This window comes from Acinonyx jubatus, chromosome B3, assembly GCF_027475565.1.
Source record: "Acinonyx jubatus isolate Ajub_Pintada_27869175 chromosome B3, VMU_Ajub_asm_v1.0, whole genome shotgun sequence".
NCBI lineage: Eukaryota > Metazoa > Chordata > Mammalia > Carnivora > Felidae > Acinonyx > Acinonyx jubatus.
In genome coordinates, this window is record NC_069386.1 from 45695453 (window position 1) to 45720819 (window position 25367).

The 25367-nt window shown below is 40.8% G+C and overlaps 1 protein-coding gene across 8 annotated transcripts in view; it reads left to right on the forward strand.

Annotated features, from left to right (window-relative positions):
• The window catches only part of ALDH1A2 (aldehyde dehydrogenase 1 family member A2), a 130074-nt gene that overhangs the window by 19243 nt on the left and 85464 nt on the right, over positions 1-25367 (forward strand). The window contains exons 1-2 of one of the 8 annotated variants that reach the window (XM_053223963.1): positions 12054-12900; positions 16262-16389. The exons of 1 other annotated variant lie outside the window; for it this stretch is intronic. Coding sequence is in view for 4 of the 7 variants with exons in the window: in XM_027067357.2 (XP_026923158.1) it covers positions 12784-12900 (117 nt within the window). In the remaining 3 variants the exon portion in view is untranslated. Of the gene's footprint in view, positions 1-12051; positions 12901-13180; positions 14416-16261; positions 16390-25367 lie in introns of those variants that run through there. 6 more of the 8 variants (XM_053223964.1, XM_027067357.2, XR_003423103.2 and 3 more) reach the window with 6 other exon arrangements.

Here is a 25367-nt window from a genome sequence, read left to right on the forward strand (position 1 = left end):
CAGTTTAAAAAAATATAATTACAGGGGTGCCTGGGTGGTTCAGTCAGTTGAGCGTCCAACTTCGGCTCAGGTCATGATCTCACAGCTCTTGAGTTCGAGCCCCATGTTGGGCTCTGTGCTGACAGCTCAGAGCCTGGAGCCTGCTCTGGGTTCTGTGTCTCCCTCTCTCTCTGCCCCTCCCCCACTCACGCTCCGTCTCTCTCTCTCTCTCTTTCCCTCTCTCAAAAATAAATAAACATTAAAAAAATTTTTTAAATATAATTACATCTCACAAAATATTTTTGTAAAAATGAAACTATTAGACTCAACATAATAAAGTCCACATGCAAAAAACCCAAAGTTAACATCATACTCAATGGGGAAAAACAGAGAGGTTTTCCCCTAAGGTCAAGAACAAGACAAGGATGTCCACTTTCACCACTTTTGTTCAACATAGTACTGGAAGTCCTAGTCATAGCAATCAGACAATGAAAAGAAATAAAAGGCACCCAAATTGGTAAGGGAGAAGTAAAACTTTCACTATTTGCAGATGACATGATACTCTATATAGAAAACTCTAAAGACTCCACCAAAAACTACTAGAACTGATAAATGAATTCAGTAAGGTCACAGGATACAAAAATTAATGCGCAGAAATCTGTTGCATTCTATACACTAATAAGGAAACAGTAGAAAGAAAAATCAAGAAAACAATCCCATTTACAACTGCACCAAAAATAATAAGATACCTAGGGATAAACCTAACCAAAGAGGTGAAAGACCTATCCTCTTAAAACTATAAAACATTGACGAAAGAAATTGAGAACAGCTCAAAGAAATGAAAGACATCCCATGCTTGTGGATAGGAAGAACAAATATTGTTAAAATGTGTATATTACCCAAAGCAATCCAGAGATTTAATTCAATCCCTATCAAAATACTAACACCATTTTTCACAGAAGTAGAATAAAATATTCTAAAATTTGTATGTAACCACAAAAGACCCTGAACTGCCGAAGCAATTTCGAAAAAGAAAAGTAAAACTAGAGGTATCACCATTTGAAACTTGAGGTTTTATCACAAAGCTGTAGTGATCAACACAGTATGGTACCGACACAAACAGGGACACCTAGGTCAGGAACACAACAAAAAACCCCTGTTTCGCTGAAAGAAAATCCAAAGGGAAAAAGGCAGTCTCTTCAACAAGTGGTGTTGGGAAAACTGGACAGTTACATGCAAAGAATGAAGTTAAAAAATAATGCTACCTAAAAAATAATGAAATGGGACCACTTTTACACCATACACAAAAATAAATTCAAAATTGATTAAAGACCTGAATGTGACACTTGAAGCCATACAAATCCTAGAAGACAGCGCAGGCAATAATGTCTCTGACATTGGCCACAGCAACATTTTTCTAGATATGTCTCCTGAGGCAAGGGAAAGGAAAGCAAAAATAAACTATTGACAACATCAAAATAAAAAGCTTCTGCACAACGAAGGAAACAATAATAAAACAAAAAGGCAACCTACAGAATGGGAGAAGTTATTTGCAAATGACATATCTGATAAAGGGTTAATATCCAAAATGTAGGAAGAATTTATACAAATCAACACCCCCAAACCAAATAATCCAATTTAAAAAATGGGCAGAAGAAATGAACAGACATTTCTCCAAAGAAGACATCCAGATGGCCAACAGACACATGAAAATACACGCATCATTACTTATCATTAGGGAAATGCAAATTAAAACTACAATGAGCTATCACCTCACACCTGTCAGAATGGCTAAAATCCACAACACAAGAACAACAAGGTTGGCGAGGTTGTGGAGAAAAAGGAACCCTCTTGCATTGTTGGTGGGATTGCAAACTGGTACAGCCACTGTGGAAAACAGTATGGCGATCCCTCACAAAGTTAAAATGAGCCAGTAATCACGCTACTGGGTATTTACCCCTAAAATACAAAACCACTAATTGAAAGGGATACATGCACCTCTATGTTTATAACAGCATTATTTATAATAACCAAATTATGGAAGCAGCACAAGTGTCCATGGATAGATGAATAAAGATGTGGTATATATATACAATGGAATATTATTCCAAAATAATATTCCAAAAATAATGATTCCAAAAAGAATGAAACCTTGCCATTTGCAACAACACGGATGGAGCTGGCTGGAGAGTATAATGCTAAGCGATATAAGTCAAAGAAAGACAAATACCATGATTTCATCCTGTGTGGAATTTAGGAAACTAAACCAATGAGCAAAGGGGAAAAAAGACAGAGAAAGAGGCAAACCAAGAAACAGACTCTTACTGTAGAGAACAAACAGATGATTACCAGAGGGGAGGTGAGTAAGGGAATGGGTAAAATTGGTGATGGGGATTAAAGAGTATACTTGTCATGATGAGCACTGGGTGATGCATGGAATTGTTGAATCACTATATTGTACACCTGAAACTAATATATAACTCTTATGCTAAGTATACTGGAATTAAAAATTAAAGAAATAGGGGCACCTGGGTGGCTCAGTCAGGGGTCTGACTTCAGGTCTTGCCCTGTGTTGGGCTCTGTGCTGACAGCTCAGAGTCTGGAGCCTGCTTCAGATTTTCCGTCTCCCTCTCTCTCTGCCCCTCCCCCTCTTGTCCTCTGTCTCTCTCTGTCTCTCAAAAAATAAACGTTAAAAAAATTTTTTAATTTAAAAAATGTAACTATTAGAAATTCTAGAGTTTAATGTCTGTCTAGCTGCCAAGATAAAGAATATCATACTTAATGTATGTTATTTCTAGACCTTCATATATACAAGTTTTATAGTATTATAAATTATTTAATATTGCAAAATATCCCAGTTAACACACACAACTGATAAGAATACCATGTTAATTTGTGACTACCTGAAAAGCCACCCAGTGGAATACAAAGAGAAGCAAGAACACGGACACTCGGCCCTCTTGGGAAATACTTCTACTTTGGAAGCCTGTTATATTCATACTCTCTGAGAAAAAGGACTTGGCAAGTTAGCTAATTGTCCTTTTCCTCATCTCCACATTTGCACTGCTCAGACCCTGCCTGTGTGTTAATGATGACGATGCTTAACACACTAACCTTCCAGCATTCAAATGTTTTCTTTTGTTTTCAGGACACAGGACAAGGGATGAGGAAGAGCATTTTCTTGGGCCCTGAACTGTGTTAGTGGTGACAGTGGATGTCTAGGATTCACCAGCACTGAAAGCTAGATCCTGAATGATCTCGGTGCCTGGGTATTTTTATTAAATTTGCTCTTTCTGTATTTGTAACATCAGGGCCCTCAATAGCAAGGGTACCAAGACAGACATCCCTCCTACCCAGGTATTGCTTATGTTTTCTCCTTCCAGGCCCCCTGAGCAGACCTGGTGCCTTTTTTCCCCCCTGTGTTTCTTCTACTGGGAGCAACACGGGGAAGATTTACTCACACAGGCACTGTTTTTCAGATACTGAAGAGAATAAGCCATCCTTGAAACATGGTAAATCTTGTGGGCCTGGGTATATGTGTTGTCAATCATAGAGATTTTCCTTTTGAGGATCAAATTATGAATTCCTTGAGGTGTGACCAGACCTTAAGGTTTTCTTTGTCATAGCCCAGGGAGTCTGGCCAGTGCTAGGCACATTAGAAACTTTCTTCAGTAGTAGACATAATGAATATCGCAGTAATTCACTTTAAGAATATTTGACAAATGTGTACTTGATTCTATAGCAAGGACATTGGGACTACGCACTTCTGTAATTGAAAGTAAGAAATGTGGTCCTTCTCATAAGTCAAGTGGCAGCTTGAATGTAAGGAGTATGAAGTGAAAAAAGAAAAAAAAGACTTATGATGCCCCAATACGGTAGCATGCACATGTCCTGAAACACTCCTACTGTCACGTCACAGACATGAGTCCAAAGTCACTTGTTCAATTCTTGCCAATGTTGGACCTATCACATGCTTGGGAAGGGAGTTCTGATTATTTTCCCCACAATCTTGCCATCTCTAAAAAGAGTTTTTCAAATGAATTCTAGCTCTCAGCCACCTTTCCTGAAACTCGTGGCTTTTTCATAATTACTAAAAATATCTATTTTTTTCCTAGCCAGAGAAATAAAATACCAGAATTTTAATAACTGAAAATATTGCGGAAGTTCATTTTAGATCTCTGGATTTACCTAGAATTCAAATATTACTGGAATATCCAGTTCCCAAAATAATGTCTGCTTATATTTTCAAATCTATAAAATCCCATGATTTTAAAATGATCCTAAAGTATATTACAGTAAGTTAAAATTCTGTTTAATTTGTGGTATTAATTTTCTCAGAGTTTATTTTCTTAAGCATTTTTCATGAAAAACTCAGGTTAGAAAAACTAGATGACCTGAGATGAAAATCTAGAGCTGCACAGTTTTCATACTGAGAAGGGTCTGTGGAGGTGTATTTCTTTTGCAATTCTGATTCCCATATTTCTGGACAGGCAGTTATCTCTGGACCGCATATTGCATTTTCTACGTCAGCCGGCCCCTAAAACTCCTTGCAGGTATTATAGCGCACAGAAATGTTAAAACTGCAAGTTCAAGTTGTTTCACTTCTATAGCAGACTTTCCTTTTTTCATAGCAGCAGCAAAGTTTGAGTCCTTTCAACTGGCAGGCAGATGTTACCCTAGTGCAGCCTCCATATTCATTAGCCTGTAATGAATCTATTAATTGAATATGTAAGTTTGGCTAATTAGATGTAAGACATTCCTTCAGATTTAAAGGGTAATAATAAAAAATTTAAACTGCAACACCAGATCGAGCATTTAAGAGTTGATAAATGTGAACTGGAAAGTGCACAATCCCAATATAAATTAGTTAATTGCCTCTGTTAATTTAGGTGAAATACATTAGCAGAAAGGTCAATCCATTTGAGGCTTGATGTGTTTTTCAAATAGTAAATTAAAAATAGCAAATCAAAGAGCACTACAGAGTAGGAGGCATGGAATCCACTTTTCCAATCCAGAGGTGGCAGAGTGGACTCAAGTAACTCCTCTGAATTAACCTTCTGTGGGTTAACTGGTGGTTCTTAAAATAGGCTGTGCCTTAATAGACACCTAGAAGCTTTGCTAAAAATAGCAGTGCCTTGGGCCCTACCTTAGACTCGCTGAAATCTTTGGATGTGGGACCCAGCCTCCATATTTTTGTAAAGCACCATAAATGATTATAATTGGAAGCTGGGTTGAAAACCATTGGACTATTCCATGAATATCTGACCCCACCCACCCCCACCACCAACCAAGCAGAAGTGAGGTGACAATATCAATCCACAGTAGGTATGGAAGCATTAGATACATGACCTAATGTCACACACACTTTCTTTTCTTCCTAAGTGAGGGAGAAAGATCAACTGCCCTTGGTCCCTCTACTTTCTCTTCTGGCTAGGTCTGTACCAAAAGGTTTTATACTTGAGGACGTTTAACTTGGATTTGGGAAGTGGGAGGAATCTCAGCTCTGAGTATTTGCTTTTGGGAATTACAATTTTACAAATAGCTATTTTAACCTCTCCAATAACACTAGCTGGGGGGATGGTGGTGCCTGGGGTCTCAGTTATTAAGCGTCTGACTCTTGATTTTGACTCAGGTCTTGATCTCACAGTTCCTAAGTTCAAACCCCACGTCAAACTGTATGCTGACAGTGTGGATCCTGCTTGGGATTCTCTCTCTCTTCTCTCTCTGTCCCCTGTCCGTCCCCACGCCCCCACCCCGCTCACATGTGCACCTTCTCTCTCTCAAAATAAATAAAACTAAAAAAAAAAAAAAAACCAACAACAACCCATTAGCTGGCTTAACACTAAAAGATGCCAAAGGAATTCCTTTTGGGTCCATGTTTTGGAAGCTATTATCTTTCCCACTTGTGTCTTATAACCCCCATAGCACCTAGAAGAGTGTGAGGTCCATGAAAAGGCTGATAAAAGTATTTGTGAATAGGTTGTTGCCTGTCTGCCACCATCTTTCCCTCTTATTCTACACTGTTTCGTCTGACTTCTTTCCTGTCTCATCTGGCCCTGGAATAATGCAGCCTCCCCATCATTCCACACACTTCTTTTTTGTTCTTCATAGATTCCATGTCAATGCTTGGCTCATAATGTATTGTTGGTAAATATTTGTTCAATTGGAGCTATCTGACTGACAGAGGGAGGAAAAATCTGTTTAGCACCAGCAACCAAGGAGTCCTAGATGCCCTGAAAGGGGGAATATGTATGCCTAAAGCAAGAGATCTGTCCTCTTGGTTTGGGGCTGGATATCCAAATTGGATGTCAGTGTCTTGGCTCTGAATGCCTCCCATTTTTGCCCTGTGCTTTCACAGATTGAACTGGGTGATAGGGAAGAAAGAAGTGGCATTCCCCCTCTGTGGTCAAGACATCTAAAGTGTTCCTCATTGTCTTTTCAATGGCTTGTTCTAGCATGTGAAAGAGAGAGACAATGACTGTTCAGTTACCTCATCTTCTAGTGAACATGAATACGGATCCCTGTCCCAGATATCATCAACGTTCATGTGACAATTCTATATGAACAAAGACCCTTTGGATGAATGACCGCATAAGGGCAGAAAGACTTGGGGAAGGAGCTTATGTTTAAGAATGGGAGAGCCCTAGGAAGGGCTAGGAAGTCATAGCAGTTAAGAGTTATGCGTAGATGTGAGGAATTTTAAAAGTAAAAGCAAAACCGCAAATTACGGAACATGAAAGGAAAACAGAAAAGCCAACTTAACTTAATTATAAAGTAAGCACTTAATGTGGGCAAGAAAAAAAAATTCTGGAGCGTGCAACCCTGAGCAACCCTTTCTCACTCCCCATGATAAAATAGCTGCTTCCAATCTGAGACACACCCATATGACTTGCTGTGGTATACTGCATGCTCTGGACTACTCCGTGAGCAGGATGGTAGGGGTCTAAGTACTTCACTTTCTGTGGTAAACTTGGTTAATAAACACTACCATTCTTTTCCTAAAAGTCAAAAGCTTTTTTAATCAAAGTCCCTCTCCTAAATTAACTGCAGCTTGAAATTTTTCTGCATTCTGAGATTCATCCCCCTCCAACCTAATTCAAATTAAAACTGTAACATCTCCAAACATATCTCATCAGTAGCAGATAAAATACACTAAAGCCACACTATTGCTTTTTGACATTTCACATTCATTTGCACATACATGCCATCAACTGCAGAGGGCGCTAATGCCCTTTTCCTCCGGCCCTGCAGAGAAGGCTGCATAGCTGGGATTTTAATTTCTCCCTGTGCCTGTTAAGTTTGATTATTGATAAAGTGCTGAGCTCATCCCTGCCCCTAGACTGAAGTCTCTAAAACATATATGAGGTAGAACTGGGCTTTACAACAAAGACGAATCTAGTTTCCACTTTTAAAATAGTCTCTCGAGGCTCCCAAAAGGTGGAGGATATATTTTAAAGGGAAAGAAGTGTGTTTTGTATCAAAATATTATTTTTGGAGTCATAACCAATTAGGAATCTAATCCCTGCAACCATAAATACCCCTTTTCATAGAATACAGTGACCAGAGGCCACACTGGGGTATGAAGGACTTAATATGTAGAGAATTTTTATGGTTAATAAATGCCACAATCTCAGCCTCTTTTCTTCTAAATGTTGGAAGGAACAGGATAATTAAATGAGTGTTTAGATCCTAAATAAAAAGTTAATATTCACGTTAAATAAAAATATAAGTGAATTTGTTTTACAGAAGTATTTATAATGGGTCTAAAATACTTCATTAAGCATTTCTGGATAAAAACATGTAAAGTTCTTTAGAAGATTTTTTAAAATAAATTAAATACCATTTCTCTATAAATATACTTTGCATTAAGCTTTCCTGTTAGAGTTTTCAGGAAACATTTTAAATAAAGTAGCTGAGCATATATCCCGTTTGAGATGAATGAGATCATTAGGAAACACTTATATCTGAAATAAGCACTGAGATCATTCTGCATACAACCCAAGGCCCCTAATTTTTAAAATATTTCAAACAATGTGCTCCTTTTAAATCATTAGACTTAGAGACATTTAAGGAACTGATTCAATTAACCCGGAAGAGAGAAATGCTATAATGTGTGATTTATTTTTGCAGATAAATTAAAATGCGAGTATATCTGTTAGAAAAGGTAGGCTGTCATCATGGTTAGTAATGGGAACAGGAAGGCAATTAAGCAGGGCCACCTGAGGCTGCGATAGCCCCTGAATGTGGAAGCTCGAAGTTCAAGCTGGACATTGTTATTGTCAAAACCAAAAGTGTTCCTTGGTTGGGAGGAATCTTTGTGCTCCATTTGGTTTCCTTCACTGATTTTCTAAAGCATGTTTCTCAATTTGTTCCTGCATAACTGCAAAAAAAAAAAAAAAATCCTAAATTGCTCTGGTTTCATACCTTAAAAAAAAAAAATCAAACCTCACATAAGGCAAATACCTTAAAATTACAACTTTGCATTCTATTATTTAGGTGAGGAAATATGAGTCAAGAATTTATTTTTCTCCTCTACAACTCCAGGATATTGGCTCCACCAGGCCTAATAAATTGTTTTCACAGGGAAATAGATCATGCTGTAGCCTGTGTTCCGTTGTGCAAGGGGTTTTATAAACAACATGTATCCTAAACAATAAATAATTACAGATGGGAGAGGGTGGGAGAAGGAAACATTATAAGGGTGGGAAAAAAATGTTTCTTAACCAAATCATGGAAAAGACTGCAATTCAAAATGCTAGATATCAAAAGGTAGTGGTGGGGAAGATCGCCACTTTAACCATTGTGAAATCCAAAGAGAAAATGAGAAAATAAGAAGATAGTGAAGGAAAGAGAAGAAAAGAGAAGACTAAGAATGTGAGAAGAGAGGTTAAAGCAGCCTTACAAGAGAGTTAAAGCAGAGTAAGTCCTACGAACAGAAACAAAGAAAACGTATGCTGAAAAAGTAATTATAATTCACTGTTCTTTTCTGCTGAATCTTGTCCCCCATCTTGAATTGGATAAAAATGCACTAGACCTTTTGGAACTGTTTATGAGGAAAAGCTTAGAGATCCCTTTCCTGCCTGGAGAAGAGGGATCTCTTTTTTATTTTTTTTAATTTATTTTTTAAAATTTACATCCAAATTAGTGCAACAATGACTTCAGAAGTAGATTCCTTAATGCCCTTGCCCATTTAGCCCTTCCACCCTCCCACACCCCCTCCAGTAACCCTCTGTTTGTTCCCATATTTAAGAGTCTCTTCTGTTTCGTCCCCCTCCCTGTTTTTATATTATTTTTGTTTCCCTTCCTTCATGTTCATCTGTTTTGTCTCTTAAAGTCCTCATATGAGTGAATTCATATGATATTTGTCTTTCTTTGACTAATTTCACTGAGCATCATACCCTCCAGTTCCAGCCACACAGTTGCAAATGGCAAGATTTCATTCTTTTTGATTGCCAAGTAATACTCCATTGTATATATATATACCACATCTTCTTTATCCACTCATCCGCCGATGGACATTTGGGTTCTTTCCATATTTTAGCTATTGTTGCTAGTGCTGCTATAAACATGGGGGTGCATGTGTCCCTTCAAAACAGCACACCTGTATCCCGTGGCTAAATGCCTAGTAGTGCAATTGCTGAGTCGTAGGGTAGTTTTATTTTTAGTTTTTTGAGGAGCCTCCATACTGTTTTCCAGAGTGGCTGCACCAGCTTGCATTCCCACCAACAACACAAAAGAGATCCTCTTTCTCTGCATCCTCACCAACATCTGTTGTTGTTTCCTGAGTTGTTAATATTAGCCATTCTGACAGTTGTAAGGTGATATCTCATTGTGGTTTTGATATGTATTTCCAGGAAGAGGGATCTATTTACTTGCTCTACCTCACTGTGTAATGAATGCTAATACTTCCATCATACTGTTTCTTCCCTGGGAGAGCTTTTCCAGCCACAGTGCTAGAACTAGAGTCCACAAGCAAGAGATGCCTCAGGGATGAACAAGTCTGTCTCATGCTTTGAGAAGAATATACCTCAACTATTTCTACTTTGTGAGTCTTTCCTGACAGTATTCATTTATCTGTTTAAATTATACAGATTCCCCTTTTCTCATGCTCAACATCTTTTGAGGTTTTTTTAAATGTGTATTTGTTTTTGAGAGAGAGAGAGAGAGAGAGAGAGAGAGCACTCGAGCAGGTGAGAGGCAGAGAGAGGGAGACACAGTATCCAAAGTAGGCTCCAGGCTCTGAGCTGTCAGCACAGAGCCTGATGCAGGGCTTGAACCCACGAACTTCAAGATCATGACCTTAGCCAAAGACGGACACTTAACTGACTGAGCCACCCACATGCCCCTCTTTTGATGGTTTCTTAGCATCTCAAGAATTAAGGTCCTTACAACCTTGAGTTAACTGCCTTGCCAGCCTCATCTGCTGCTGCTCCAGCCACATTGATGTCTCTCTCTCCACCTCCCACCAAAGCATTCTCCAATTTTTATGCCTGTGCTCTTGTGGACCCTCCTACCTATTCTGTACTCTCCTCCCCTGTGGAAGGAAGCTCCACCTCATTTATTTATTTATTTATTTATTTATTTATTTATTTATTTATTTATTTATTTATGAGAGAGAGAGAGAGAGAGAGAGAGAGAGAGAGCACATGAGTAGGGGAGGGACAGACAGAGAAGGAGAGAGAGAATCCCAAGCAGGCTCCGTGCTGTCAGCACAGAGCCCGAAGTGGGCCTTGAACTTTCAAACAGTGACATCATGACCTGAACCGAAATCAAGAGTGGGATGCTCAACTGACTGAGCCAGCCAGGCGCTCTCCACCTCTTTCTTTAAGGCCCAGCTCCAAGGTCAGCATTCCCAGAGAGCTGACCTCTTCCTTAGTAGAGTCCCAGATCATACGGTTGTAACTTTTTCCCACAGTCCCTCATAGTGATCTACCTCCCTGTGGGGAAGGGTTCCTGCCCACTGATGGCAAAGGCTATCCATTTTGTTTGTAACCCAAACTCTAGTAAGGCACCTTGCAAAACATGTTTGCAGAATTGTTCCACAAGCACCATTGATTCCCCTTGCTACTATCTTCTCCCCCTCTCCCCAACTAACTCCTGGACTTTGTTTATTTATTTATGTATGTATTTGTTTATTTATTTCCTCAATTGTATCTCCAACTCTCCAAGCCTTAAAAAAAAAAAAAAAAACTATAGCTCATGAAGATACACTGTCAACTAAAATACAATTTTTGGCCATAGCGATCCTCTGTGAATTGAGATCTATCTATTGCTTAGGCTGAGGTAATTCACTCACGTAAACTTGGGTAGATACTTTGGGTTCTGAGAGGCTGGAATTTATTTCTATAGGCCTAATACTAACGTGAAATATTTTTGTCTATTTTCTACTGTTGGTTAGCATTCAGGCACTGAGTGTTAGGCACTTTTAATTAGGAAAAGTATCCAAGGTGAAATTTCTTCAGGCTGACCCTTAACAGCCAAAGAAATGAGGTTCTAAGGGCTTTGAAAATGGCATTTAAGATAAGAATCAGTAGGCCCCTGTCAAGCTTGCACTGGGAGCGAGGAGCAGACATGACCTATAAAGGTCTTTTTATCTGAAGCCCAGATTTGGCCCACGTAGCCCAAAGCCCATTCTGGGATCGAATCTCTGGATTCTTGACGTACACCTATATGCTGACCTCTAGGATCCCACAAACTAAAAGAAGGCCTGTTGGAGTTAGGTAAACATCTACATTAAAGGGGTATAAATACAGAAGCTCAAACCCAAAGGGGCAGTAAAGCGAGGAACCCAATGTCTGGAGGGACATTCACCTGTTGGCGAGAAAAACAACAGAAAAACAAAACAAGTATATCCTTGAGTTATTTGGGGGCGAGGAGAACGAGGGCTAGAAGGGGGCATCCGAGAAGAAAGACAGAGGGGGCCAAGGAAACACGCCAACTCCCTCAGAGGACCGACGCCCTCATCCTGGGGCGCAGCGCGTACCGCCCGGGGCCGTCCCGGCCGGCAGAGGGCAGCAGCTGGGCGGAAAAAGCTGGGCGAGGGCCGCACGGAGTCGACTGCCTGGCGGGGATACTTAATTTTAAGTGTGGGGCGAGGAACTCGCACTCATCACTGCCTGACCAGCACCCTGCGGCCGCGGTGCACCTCCGGCTCCGTTGAGGGGAGTGGGTGTGTGCTAGGCCGCCTGGCCGAAGAAAGAAAGCGGAGGGCGCCCCCGGGGTCTCCGGGAGAGAAGGGCACCGGGACGCGAGAGGGAGGGCCCCCTGACGCACCCCCTCCTCTGCCGAGCCCGCTTGGCGCCCCAAGAGCCGCCCTTTGAGCTCCGAGAGCTAACTCCAACGCACCGCGTCAGCCCCCGCCGGTGCGGCTTCTGGGGTTACGACCCACGCCCGACATCCGCTAAGGTGCGCCCCCCACCGCCGCCACCCGGACGGGAGCGAGGCCGGTCCCGCTCTCGGAGCCCCGAGCGGCCGCAGCGTGGTTCGGGCTCTGGCCGTCGAGGCCGGCGGTGGTGGCGGCTTGGGCCTGTCCCCGCAGCCGAGGTAGTCGCCAGGCGCACTTGACCGTGGGCGCGGAGCGAACGGATCGCGCAACGCGGGCGGCGGGCTTTATGTAAATCGGGGCTGCGCCCGGGCGTCCTAGGTAGGATGGACCAGCCCCCCGCGCCTCGGCCCTCACGTCCAATAAGAAGAGCCCCAGCTTGACACCTGCCTATATACAGGCGAGCGCGCCCCCGGCCCGCCGACCGCGCGCACAGCCCGCACAGCCCACGCCGCGGGCGAGCGAGACCTCGGCCCGCCACCATGACTTCCAGTAAGATCGAGATGCCCGGCGAGGTGAAGGCCGACCCCGCCGCCCTCATGGCGTCCCTGCACCTCTTGCCGTCGCCCACGCCCAACCTCGAAATCAAGTACACCAAGGTAAGCGCCCGGCGAGGACCTGCCGTCCACCGAGGTTTTCTAGAACCTTCCTTCCTGTCCCTGATCTGTTAGGGGAGTAGGGCGGCGTGACGGGGTCAGGGGCCGGGGCGTCCGGGGCCAGCCTCTCATCCCTGCGCAGCAGAGGGACGCCCCGTCCTCGGGATTAGGGCTTCCGAAGGCCTGTCGGGGACTCGGAAAGCCTCGGGGACTCGCCCCAACCTGAACGCGGCGCTGGGGGTCGCGGTCAACGGCTCTTCACCCACGCCGCGTCTGCCGCTGCCTCCTGATCCGATTCTCGGGGTCCGGACTGTAGCGGGGGAGGCGTCGGCACCGCTTCGACTCATGGGGGTTAGAAGGGTTCCCGCCAGGTGGGCCACGCAACCCGGCCGCTTTTCCCAGCGGCCCTGCGCCTTCAGGGGCCGCTGGGCTGCTAGTCCCCGCTCGGTCCTCGGAAGCCCGTGGTGCGGAGCGGCTTTTCGGGAGGGGCCGACAGGGCGCGCGAAGCTTGGGCCGCCCTTAACGCATCGCGCCGAAACCTGGACGCTGCCTCCCGGCGCCTCCGGCTTGGGCATTTCGTTCGGCATTTGTAGGCAGTGGCAGTTCTGCTGGACAACGCAGAAACTCTCGAAATTGGTGTGCATTAACGGGCTCGCTCTCGGACTGAAAAGGAATCACTTTTTATAACGAACCCTGACATTTTGGGTTTGCCAAGCAGGATTTGTTGCTGGGCCATATAAAAAAGGATACGTATGCCCTACCTTCATTAATGGGAATTGAATTCACTTTCTACGAATTCCACATGGAAAAAAATATATTGATTAGATACACGGAGTGATTATAAAGTTATAACATGGTGGGGGGAAAAAGATGGGATTTAATGTCATGTTCCTTGGAGCTCATTTTACAGTTCTCTTGTTTTTCTATTACTTTCAATTGATTTCTACCCCAGATTGTTCCCGATAAACCAAAGCGCGTTTCCCAGACACACAATACGGTTAAAGTTGTTTTCCATCATTCTTACTACAGGATAAACTAAATTTGTTGAGAAGTGTATTGTTTAGTTCTGGCTTAATGGTTGAAAGAGAAATTTTTTAAATATCCGAATTTTGAAATTTTACTTGCATTGAGTTTTAGGATGCAAATCAAGGTGATTCGTGTTCTAAGTGCCCGATTCATGATGGATTTGATGTACCTGTTAGCTTTTTTAGATGGTGTGACAAATTTTTGAAAGCCATTTTAATGGGAGGTCGTTAGTGGTTACAGCCATTTAGGCACTGTTTGCATAACAATAGTGCCAGTGCGTGGCACATCTCTGGGTTTGGGAACGAGCAGGGAAATACACAGCATAAACGCTTTGTTTTATGAGGGTCGCTAACCTCTCCAGCCCCTCTTTAAAGATCTTAAGATTCAGGATCTCCCTGTGAGACGGGACCCTACTCTCATACTTTGGAAGGTTCGATTTTAGTCTTAGCTTTTCATTGGGATTTTCCTCACAGCCCCGGAAAGGAGTTTTAGGTATGCAGTAGGTATTTCGGAATTTAATTTGGAAGCTCTTCCAGTTCTCTTTTTTCTCCAGCTACCCCCGCTCCCTTTTTCTCTTGTTCTCCCCCAGTAGGAAAGACAACTGATTTATAGCTAAATGAAGCCTTTAATGTGGAGTCTTTTAGCTCGGAGGAGACTTTTATCCAGTATCCACTTTCCCACTTATTGCAAAGAAAAACAATCAGAAATGAAATAATGGATCGAAACTTGACTCTTTTAATTTGTGGGGAGGAGGCGCCTTATTTTTGGCTTGACAAACAACCCTCATAAACACTGAGTAATGCTAATCTAAAGGCAAGCTCTTTTCACAAAACCTTGTTAAATCAGGTATCTGTGAAGATTCCCAGCAGCTTACTCCCCACCCCCCAGCTTTTCAGTGAGACTTCTAAATTTTCTGACACAAGCGTCTTTGGTGATCAGCTTTTTTAATGTGAAGAGCAGAATCTGCTCTTTTGGTAGCTGAGGCTAATGGTTTTTTTACTTAAAAGGAAAAATAAGATCCATGGAAAGGTTTTTAAAAACTCACTTATGATCAGAAGTGAGGGATATTATCTTGGTAATTTCAAGCAGAAGAATGAACAAGGTAGAATGACAGTTCGTCTTTTAGAACAGTAGTACCACATTCATGAGAGGGATTTTTGAAAGAGTAATGGTTAAAGAATTACTATGCTGGAGGGCTTGTTAAAGAACACATAGGAAACAAATCCCATGTTTGTGTCACAAAGCCGTGCATGATACACAAGATGGATCCTTCATCATTTTTGTCTTGTTGAACGAATGCATCTTTAAGGGTATCACGATAAGATTTGTAAATGTGATTTGGGGACCAACATAAAGCCACTGCCTATGTGTAAATGTCAGATTATGAGAATTTCAAGTTGCATGCATTTAGAAAACTTTGCATTTATGATCTTGCATTTAAGATCTATGATCTTATGTATTTTTCATTTTTTATGAAGGGGGAAGTGGGGGAGATTATTAGAAATAAAACTTACATCTTTGTCTGTCAAAGGTCCAGTGAAAATACTCCAGAATTACAGTTCAGTCCCCATAGATACTGAAAGGGCTTAACTTGTGCTCTTGTAGTGATTTTACATTTAGTTCTTAAAATAAGCCTACCTGTCTGAAGTTCCAGTACCCGATTTAGACTAATGATCAGTGGCAATACCATCATTGGTATAGATCTAGTTTTATTTCCTTAATGCAGCAATCTAGATCCCAGGTTTTAAAAATGATTCCTTATTAAGGAATATGGGGTGTTGTTGTTGTTGTTGTTGTTGTTTTAAAGAAAAGACTGCATTAGTCAAGAAAGCGTTAAGTTTACCAACAAGAAGTAGCGAGGTGACCACTTTAAGGCCAAGACAGCATATACTCTCCTGCTCGGATCCTCAGAAGACTGCTTACCAGCTATTGCAGGAATCTGATTGGCTTTAGGTGTGTTTCTATGAATTAAAACTTTTCTGAGTTGTTTCTGTTTCATCAGTCTGGTTTTTCAAACTTTGTATGGCTGAATATATTATCAGAGTTCACACGTTGTAAAATTAAGGCTAGCACTTTACCGACTGCCCTTAACTGCAGGGGAGATTTCTTCCAGGTTCCCAGAAGGTCTTTGGAGTCTTTCTGTCTTTATCCCACCCCTACCTTGTCTGTTGTCTCTGTCGTCTCTTCTGTCTTTACTAGTTTCTTTCTACTGCCACATCCCCATTATACACACGTGCACACACGCAGAGGCATTGTGCTGTCTCTGTGTTGAGCATTTTTTCAGTGACAGTTTATGCCTATAATTGACAGTAACATAAAGGGTTGTGTTTTCTTCCAGCATCTGATTCTGTGAGGAGCTAGAACAGAGGGAAGAAAGGAACATTAATGGAGTACTAACCTACTAAACTACTAAACTAGAAGAGAAAAAATAAAAGACAACTGAAAATCAGAGCAAATGTGCATTGGGTAACTTCTACTTATTTATTTGTTTATTTAAAATCTTATTATTGAACATTTTCTATTTTCTGCTGTCAATTTCAATTCTGTCCAAAGGATGTTTGGGTGACCACTGAGTGTTGTTAGTATTCCTAACAACAGTGTTCCCTGTTAAGCTAATTGGGCATCTCCCTTCCAGGAGCTTAGGATCTTATTAGAAAGATTGATCGCCAAAAATTGTCAGCATGGCAGTAGTTCAGTTGATCAATGTAGTAACAAATAATGATAAAAAATACATAATGCCACTTACATTGGTTATAGGGTCTAATAGTTTACCTAGCACTTTAATGTGTACCATATCTGATCCTTGCAAAACCTTTTGAAGGAGAGCGAATAGGAAGAAGTAGAAATACTTGATAAGAAAGACCTTGGCCTTGACTTTAAAAAAACTGATGGATCTTTCCTGACTATAATACACTTCACTTTTCCTAACAGTAACATACTTTTTTTTTTGAGAGAGAGAGAGAGAGTTTACATCTTTATTTTTTTTGTGTGTTCTTTCTGTTGCAAACATGGGGAGAATATGTGCTGGTCTACTCTTCTTAGGAAGAAGCTACATCATGTGGCTTTTGATTCCCTGACTTTAAATTAACTACTTTTTATGTTCTACTTTTTTTAAAAATCAGATTCTTGCCTATTTCAGAGATTCTTTTTTTTTTTTTTTTTTTTTTTTTTTTTTTTTTTTTTAATGAGAGAGAGCACGCAAGCACTCAAGCGGGGCAGGGGCAGAGAGAAACTGGGAGACAGAATCTGAAGCAGGCTCCAGGCTCTGAGCTGACAGCTCAGACTTGAGGCTCGAACCTATGAACTGTGAGATCGTGACCTGAGCCATTGGATGCTTAACAACTGAGCCACCCAGGTGCCTTGCAGAGATTATTTCTTAAAACATGGTGTGGGTCTAATTGTTTCCAAATCTCTAATCAAGATTGTTTTTATCATAAATTATGAATAACACCTCATGTTTCTAGGAACCCCAGATTTGCAAAAAGAACTGTATTGCTAAACAACTTTATTGTAGGGCTTGAAATAGATAATTCTCTTGGAGTCCTGCCCTGATGCCTTCTGTACAGGATTCTGCTACCATATGGAATCATCATTTGCTGAGGCAATTCTGTCATCTATTTCTATAAAATGAGGAATAATAGATTTTCTATTTGAGGGTAGAAGATACTCTGAGAAGCCTGTTCTGTGTGTGAGGTCTGATTTCCTTGCAGCAAGGCTTAAGAGAAGCCAGGCATGCATAATATAAGTTTTCTGTTGCATTACACAAGCACAGTGATCAAATACATCTCAAATATGAGCAGACCAAAAACATCTCAAATACCAACATATGCACTTCTGTCTCTAGTCTTTCGCAGTCGGATAATGAAATAGAAATACTGGTGTATATTTTTGTCTGCTTTAATTAGCTCAGTGACAGCTTGTGGTAGTCAACAAACTACAGACTATCTGCGTGATGTTGTAAATAAAACTTTATTGGAACACAGACACACCCATTCAGTTATATATTGTCTGGAGCTACTTTTAGACTGCAATGCTAGAGTCTAGCAGTTGCAACAGAGACTATATGGCCTATATTTTAGAAAAAGTTTGTAAGTTCTTGATTTGGAAAAAGAAAGGCTCTGAGTTAAAGTAGGTCTTTGTTCAAACCTTGGTCATATATGTACTTACTAGGGGTTGTTGTGAGGGCTAAATGAAAAACTGTGTGAAAGTACATATAATGATAGTTAGCCAAGGGCTAATTCCATTTCATTTTTACATTTGTAGTTACGAATTAATGCAGGCCCATTTTAAGAAAGACCAGAATTGTATGGTCAGTAAGGTTTTTACAAGACAGGCCATTGTTTACTATTTCAATTAGCCATGAGAGTTTAATATTCTGGGTAGCTGTGGGTCCCTTATATGTTTTCCCTACATTTCCATCAAATGAAATCCCTTGGCGGTTTCTCTACTAAAGTCTTCTCTTTACTAAAAAGTCACTAAATCAAACAATTTCCCAGCCGGTTTTTAAAGAATCAAATTAGATATCTGACACTGTGGCGAAATCTGGCATTAATATGCCTCAGTACACCCAGGTGGCTTGCCCTAATTGTCAGATGGCAGACAACTGTTTCTGTCATTTTAAGTAGTTTGGGCAAAGGTGTTGCCAAGTCTTTGGCACATAAATCTGGGAGGTATGGCAGCATTTGAGTACATTCTCAGATAGTATATATACCTTTTAGAAATGGGAAGGTATCTTAGTTCCTATAATTTAAAGCTAAAGAGACTTTTCATTGGTTCTGACTGCCCAGTTTGGCAGCTTCCAGAAAGTAAAATGCAGTGACTATTTTGAAAGCCCTTCTACCATTTCATTAATTTCTTTATTTGCTGCAACAAATCATTTCAAAACCAGTCATTTCCCCTCAAACACCAAATCTGATGCATATAGAAGTGATTGCCATAATGTCACTTTGGATAATTTTTTTTTTAATTTTTTTTTAAAGTTTATTTATTTTTGAGACAGAGAGAGACAGAGCATGAATGGGGGAGGGTCAGAGAGAGGGAGACAGAGAATCTGAAACAGGCTCCAGGCTCCGAGCTGTCAGCACAGAGCCCACCTGACGCGGGGCTCGAACTCACGGACCGCGAGATCATGACCTGAGCCGAAGTCAGCCACTTAACCGACTGAGCCACCCAGGCGCCCCGACTTTGGATAATTTTTAATTGCTTTTTCAGATCTGTCTTTGAGCTCCATTCCATTTTACCTTTCAGATATATGAGATTATCCAAATTAGGGATTTCTTCCCTCTGGCATTTCTCCATTGCTTGTTTGTTGGCCTTTAAGATGAAGCTATGTTTGGGGCACCTGAGTGACCCAGTGGGTTAAGTGTCCATCTTCAGCTCTGGTCATGATCTCATGGTTCGTGGGTTTCAGCCCTGAGTCAGGCTCTGTGCTGACAGCTCAGAGCCTGGAGCCTGCTTCAGACTCTGTGTCCCCCTCTTTCTCTGCCCCCCCCCCATGTGCGCACGTGCGCGCACTCTCTCCCTCTCTCTCTCTCTCTCAAAATAAACATTAAAAAAAATTAAAGGGGCACCTGGGTGGCTCACTTGAGTAGGGGTCTGACTTCAGCTCAGGTCATGATCTCATAGTTTGTGAATTCTAGCCCCACGTCAGGCTCTGTGCTGACAGCTCAGAACCTGGAACCTGCTTCAGATTCTGTGTCTCCCTGTCTCTCTGCCCCTCCCCCACTTGCACTCTGTCTCTGTCTCTCTCTCAAAAATAAACATTAAAAAAAATAAAAAAGATGAAGCCAGGTTTACATTGTTTCCCTTCAAAATCTTAACTCTCAGTGAGTTTATTTACAGCACAGCTCTGTTGTGTCACATGATTTGGAAATACTTCCAGCCTTTGAAAATTCCAGTTGGAATAATAATTGGGTGCTTCACCACCTAGACTTTTGCTAGGCTCTCAACAAAATTTCCCTGGGGCTAAACACGGGGGGTTATTGACCTCTGTAGAATGTGGTTAAAAATTAGAATGTCTGTGAGCGAACATTTTAATTTTTATTGTAGAAAGAACCTTTCTTCTCACTTCAGCTCAGCCCTGGTACCTCCAGAAGCAGTTATCTGCTCTGTTTCCTTTCCTCGTCACAATCTGACCTTTGGAGAGCCGGAGTCACAGTTGCTTTACTCCTAGATCTCTGGAAAGATGAAACCTCTTGTCCAGTTAAAAACTAGACATACCTGTCTCTTATTTACAAAGAATTTAGGATATCATGAGTACCCAAACACTTTCCAATCTTCATTGATTATAAAATATAAGGAGGAAATTTCCAAATAATTAAAGATTATATTTTTATACATTTTCTTGTACATACTTTTCATTCCTCTAGCCTATGTCTTCTGATTTCAAGTCCACTGACTCTTAGGGATTGTTTTTTTGCCCCAGGTCATTTTTAGGGACTTCTTAAACTTAGTCAAACAAAAAGTGGTATAAGTGGGTGGCTCTTCCCACACGTATGATGGAACCTACCTCCGGGTAAGTGGATCTTGCAAAATATTGTGGTTTTAAGCAAACCTAGTAACAGGCAGATGTAACCTGGTTCCCTCTTTCCCCAGTGCCCACAAACAATACACACACCAGATCTCTGGGCTGATGTGTGTGTATTGATGGAGTGTTGAGGGTGGGAAGGGAAAGGGGAAATAAGAACTTGCCTGATAAGATAAAATTAGGAAATATCTATAGAAATCTACAGAGGATAACTTAAAGTCTTACTTCCCTAGGTGTAGAAATTGACTTTTACACTGAATCCTTTTTTGGGAGATCAGGAATCAGTATGACTGGTTAAATTCCCTAGCAAAACCTGAAACTAGTGACTTGCAATGCTCATCTATATTTTATAGTCTGATCCCCAACATACCAATGTAACTTGATTTTCACAGGGAAGGGTATCTAACTCTATTATTTCGAGGTCATTTTTAACTATAGCCAGAGCTACCCTTTTGTTTGTCTGAATTTATTAATTTGTTTATTCATTTGACATTTATTTAGGACTGCTTGTGTACAAAGCATTGTTAGTCACTGTCTGGCATGAAACACCACATAGATTGTGGGGCCTGCCCTGAAGAGGCTGGAGAGGATTCCCACTTGGATATGGGGTGAGAACATACACACATGGTGCATAATAGAAGGTGCAAATGCTTGAGATGAATGTCCTGAAGGCACCATGAGTATTCAGAAGGTAAAGAGATGTTTCAGGTTCTGCAGACCAATAGCGCTGTTTCGTAGGACATACTTGACAGACAATGAAATGTTTCAGCCTGTAGAAGATTACAGACAATAATATCACAAACATGTATAACTATACCCAGATTTGTTAGCTCTTAACATTTGGCAGTATTTGCTTCTGTTCTTTTTTAAAGAAATACTGCATTGAAACTCCACCTGTGGCTTTCCTCCATTCCCTTCTTTACTTCCCCCTTCCTTCCTCAGAGGCACGTATCTTCCTCATAGGTGTTCATAGGTGTTCGTATCTATGCACCTGCATGTACTCATAAACAATATGTACTGTTGTTCCGCATGCTAAATTTTTTTACACAACGGGTACTGTGCTGCAGTTTGCTTTTTCATAGCATGCTATTTTCAAGATTCCTCCGTGTTACTGGATGTACTTGCAATGCTTACATTGTCATTCGTTCATTGTCAGAGTATTCCATTCCTTGAATATATTACAATTTTTCATTCATTCTTCTAATTGACATTTAAGAGACTTCCAACATTTTGCTATTATAGTGATGTTGCACTAAATGTTCCTAAGCATATCTCCTTACTTGCCTGGGTGAGAGACTTTTCTAGGATGTATGCTTAGAAGTGATATTATTGCTGGCTTAAGGGGTATGTGGGTCTGCATCTTAATTAGGGATTGCCAAATTTCTGTCCAGCAGTTACACTAGTTGCCACTACCCCCAGCAGGTATCAAAGTACCTGCTACTCTCTATCGTCACCTCACTTCCATTCAGAAATACGGAGTTCTCATACTTCTGAAATTTTGCCAGTCTGTGTGAAATGGTATCTCATTGCTATTTGAATTTGCATTGCATTGATTTCTTGTGAGGTTGAGTATCTTTTCATATGTGTATTGGCCATTTGGCTGTCCTCCTTTGTGAGTTGGCTAGTATATCATTTGCTCATTTCTGTTTGCATATGTATGTTTTTTTTAATGATTTGTAGCCTTTTATTATGTACTTGGGATTATAATTCTTTGACAGTTATATACAGTGTGAAAAATTTCTGCCCCCTTGTGCTTTTTCTTTCTCTTTTTTAGTGTAATTGTCATGTAGTTTTAAATGCAAATAGGAATATTTCTTTTTTTTTTTTTTTTTTAGTTTATTTCTTTAACTTGAGAGTGCACACCTACACACACACACACACACACACACACACACACACACACACAGGGGAGGGGCAGAGAGAGAGAGAGAGAGAGAGAGAATCCCAAGCAGGCTCTGCACTGTTAGTGCAGCCCCAACAGGAGGCTCGAACTCATGAACTGTGAGATCATGACCTGAGCCGAAGTCGGACACGTAACCGACTGAGGCACCCAGGAACTCTGAGGAATATTTGTATCTTTTCTTTATGGTTAGTGCTTTTGGTGTCTTTTTTAAAGAAATCCATTCTTATTCCAAGTTTTTCAAGGTATTCTTTTACATAGTCTTCTGAAGTTTACTTTTATTATTAAAAAATTTACCTTTCTCATTTGTGCCTTAATCTACCTGTAATTAATCCCATTTGTATTTGTTTATGTATAAGGACACAGGTAAATCTTAAGGACAAATGATGTAACATATAAGAAAAGCAAATGATATTAATGTGTAAAGAATTTTTCAGAATTATATTCTGTGCAATTCTGGAATAATATTAGGAGGTTCAGAATGTGTGGTTTTTCTCTAAGCCTGATCTTCTCTGTAATGGGAAAATATCAGAAATTAGTCCTACTTTGGTGGATGATTTTAGTACTTGTTGGTTTCCCTAAACTAACAACAGTAGGGCATTCTGTAAACCTACCTTTAAGGAGTCATTGTATAAAATGAGATATGATCATTGTAAGTTTTCCATGTCAAGAGTTACTTCCCTACCTTTCTTATACTCCCTAGAACAGAAGAAGTGCTCAAATGTTGGTTATTGTTGTTCCCCTCCCCTCACACACACACTTACACACACACCACTCATTTTTTGAAGGGGCATTACCAGGTTCACTGTGTGCTATTTGTTTATAGGACTGGAGAAAACTGGAGGGATGACAGCTAACATAATGTGAGAAAGAATTTCTGATGGACCTTTCCCTTGAATGACTAATTCCATACTGTGCTTCATTGTGTTAGCTTAGAGAATTTCAGTCATTCCTTAGCACCAGGCTTGAAAATAACATTGCTTTATATTTCGTTAATGTTTTAACTCATTGTGTTTTAAACTCAAAGCTGGTGTTACACATTCACTTTTGTGTTTGGATTTCTAAGTTATTGATCTCTAACTCTAAAGAAGCTACCTGAGGAGGAATGAAATTCTCCAATCTTAAAACTGGAGCTAGCCCTCTTGTGCCTATTGCTTACATAGTACCTGACATTGTCGGTCCCACACTTATTTTGAGGGGATGAGCCTACATTTCTCTGAATGCCCATATTACTTGTTTACACTACTCCTGAATGGTACAGTTTTAGCCTTGTATGCTTATATTTTTTGGTGTAACTCCCTGTTCCTACACTGTATTAGATTATAAACTCTTATTCATCTTAGTATTTCTGAAGCATCTAGCTCAGTGCCTTATAGTGAAATGCTTAGGAAATGTTTGTTGAATGAATACTTGTTAGATTTTATTATCATTACTGGCTACTGATAGTTCCTTTTATTATTAATACTATAATTTCCAGAGTGCTTTTCCCATATGATTACATTTAATAATTGCAACAACCTATGATACCGATACTATATTAATATTCCCACTATGTAAGTGAGAAAGTCAAGCATATTAAAGTTAAACAAATTTTTCAGGCTCAGGAGTTAGTAGGTTTCAATTCCAAGACTTGGTTCTCTTCCTTCTCTGCTCATAACAACAGTAACAAGCTTAAGAACCATGACGACAAAGACAGTAAAATTTGAACTCAGCCTAATGCTCTGCTGAGTGTTGTATAGGATAATCCCAAGCCCAGTTCTATGACTGTGGATCCCCAACTTAGTCACAGTAGGTATGGGAGCTACCATTAGTAACAATTTCAACTTGACATAAAAGTGAAAGTGTTCATTAAAAAAAGGAAAAACAGAGAATTGATATAATCAGTACTTAGGTGTGATTCTTCAGGCTGTGGTAAAGAACTGCGTTTTTGGATTCCCACTGGTTGGGCAGTTATATACTGCCCTTAATAACACCTGCTTGTTTGTATTTTTTTTTTTTTCAGTTCAAAAAGTGCTTTTATTTGTTACGGTTCTTCAGATTTACTTGGCAGTGAGTATGATGAGACTGTTGAAAACGAATATATTTCATATTCTTTCTAATGTTTCCTCTTTATTTATTTTATTTTTTTAATGTTTATTTCTTTTTTGAGAGAGAGTGGTATGCAAGTGGGGGAGGGGCAGACAGAGACAGAGATACAGAATTTGAAGCCAGGCTCCAGGCTCTGAGCTGTCAGCACAGAGCCCGATGTGGGGCTCAAACGCCTGAACCATGAGATCATGACCTGAGCCGAAGTTGGATGCTTATCCGACTAAGCCACTCAGGCGCTCCAAATGCTTTCTGTCTTTCCATGGGCCATCATTTTGTGTAACTTGACTATAACCTATGTGGTAGAGACACTTGCCAGAACGACTTAGGTGGATGTGTTCCACCTTGCCTTTTATGGGCAGTCATTTCCACTTAAAGCTTCCAACTGGAATCTTACTCCGATTAGATTTGTCAATTGTATGTAGCCTCAGCGGGGATGCAGAATAGAGAAATAGACAGTAGACCCCAGAAATTCATGCAGTGTTTATACTGTAACAGAACTTCAGTGCCCAGAGGGTGGTGGTTGGAATGCACGATTAATGTTTTATCGTAAATGGCTCAAAAATCCCATCTAAAGAATCTCCTGACAAGTTGTCTCCTTTAAGCCAAACCCAGTAGTCTTCCGATTTCTCTGTCTTCACTTTTAGAGAGAACGCATTTCCCTTTCTCCTCTACTTCTCAGAGTTACCCCTTCTCACCTTTTCCATCTTTTCCTCTTTTCTTCTGCTTCTCTTCTGCCTCCCTAAGTATTTCTGTCAGGCAAGCCTTTGATGACCCTCATTCCTTGGTCAGATTCATTTACCTGTTTTCGTAAAATGTCTAGTTATGCCTGGGAACCTTTGTAGTCAGCTCTTCCAGCTGTTGGCCCGAATGGTCCTCGGGGACACCAGAAGCAATGAACCTGGAATAACCACATTTGACTTCTGTGAGCCC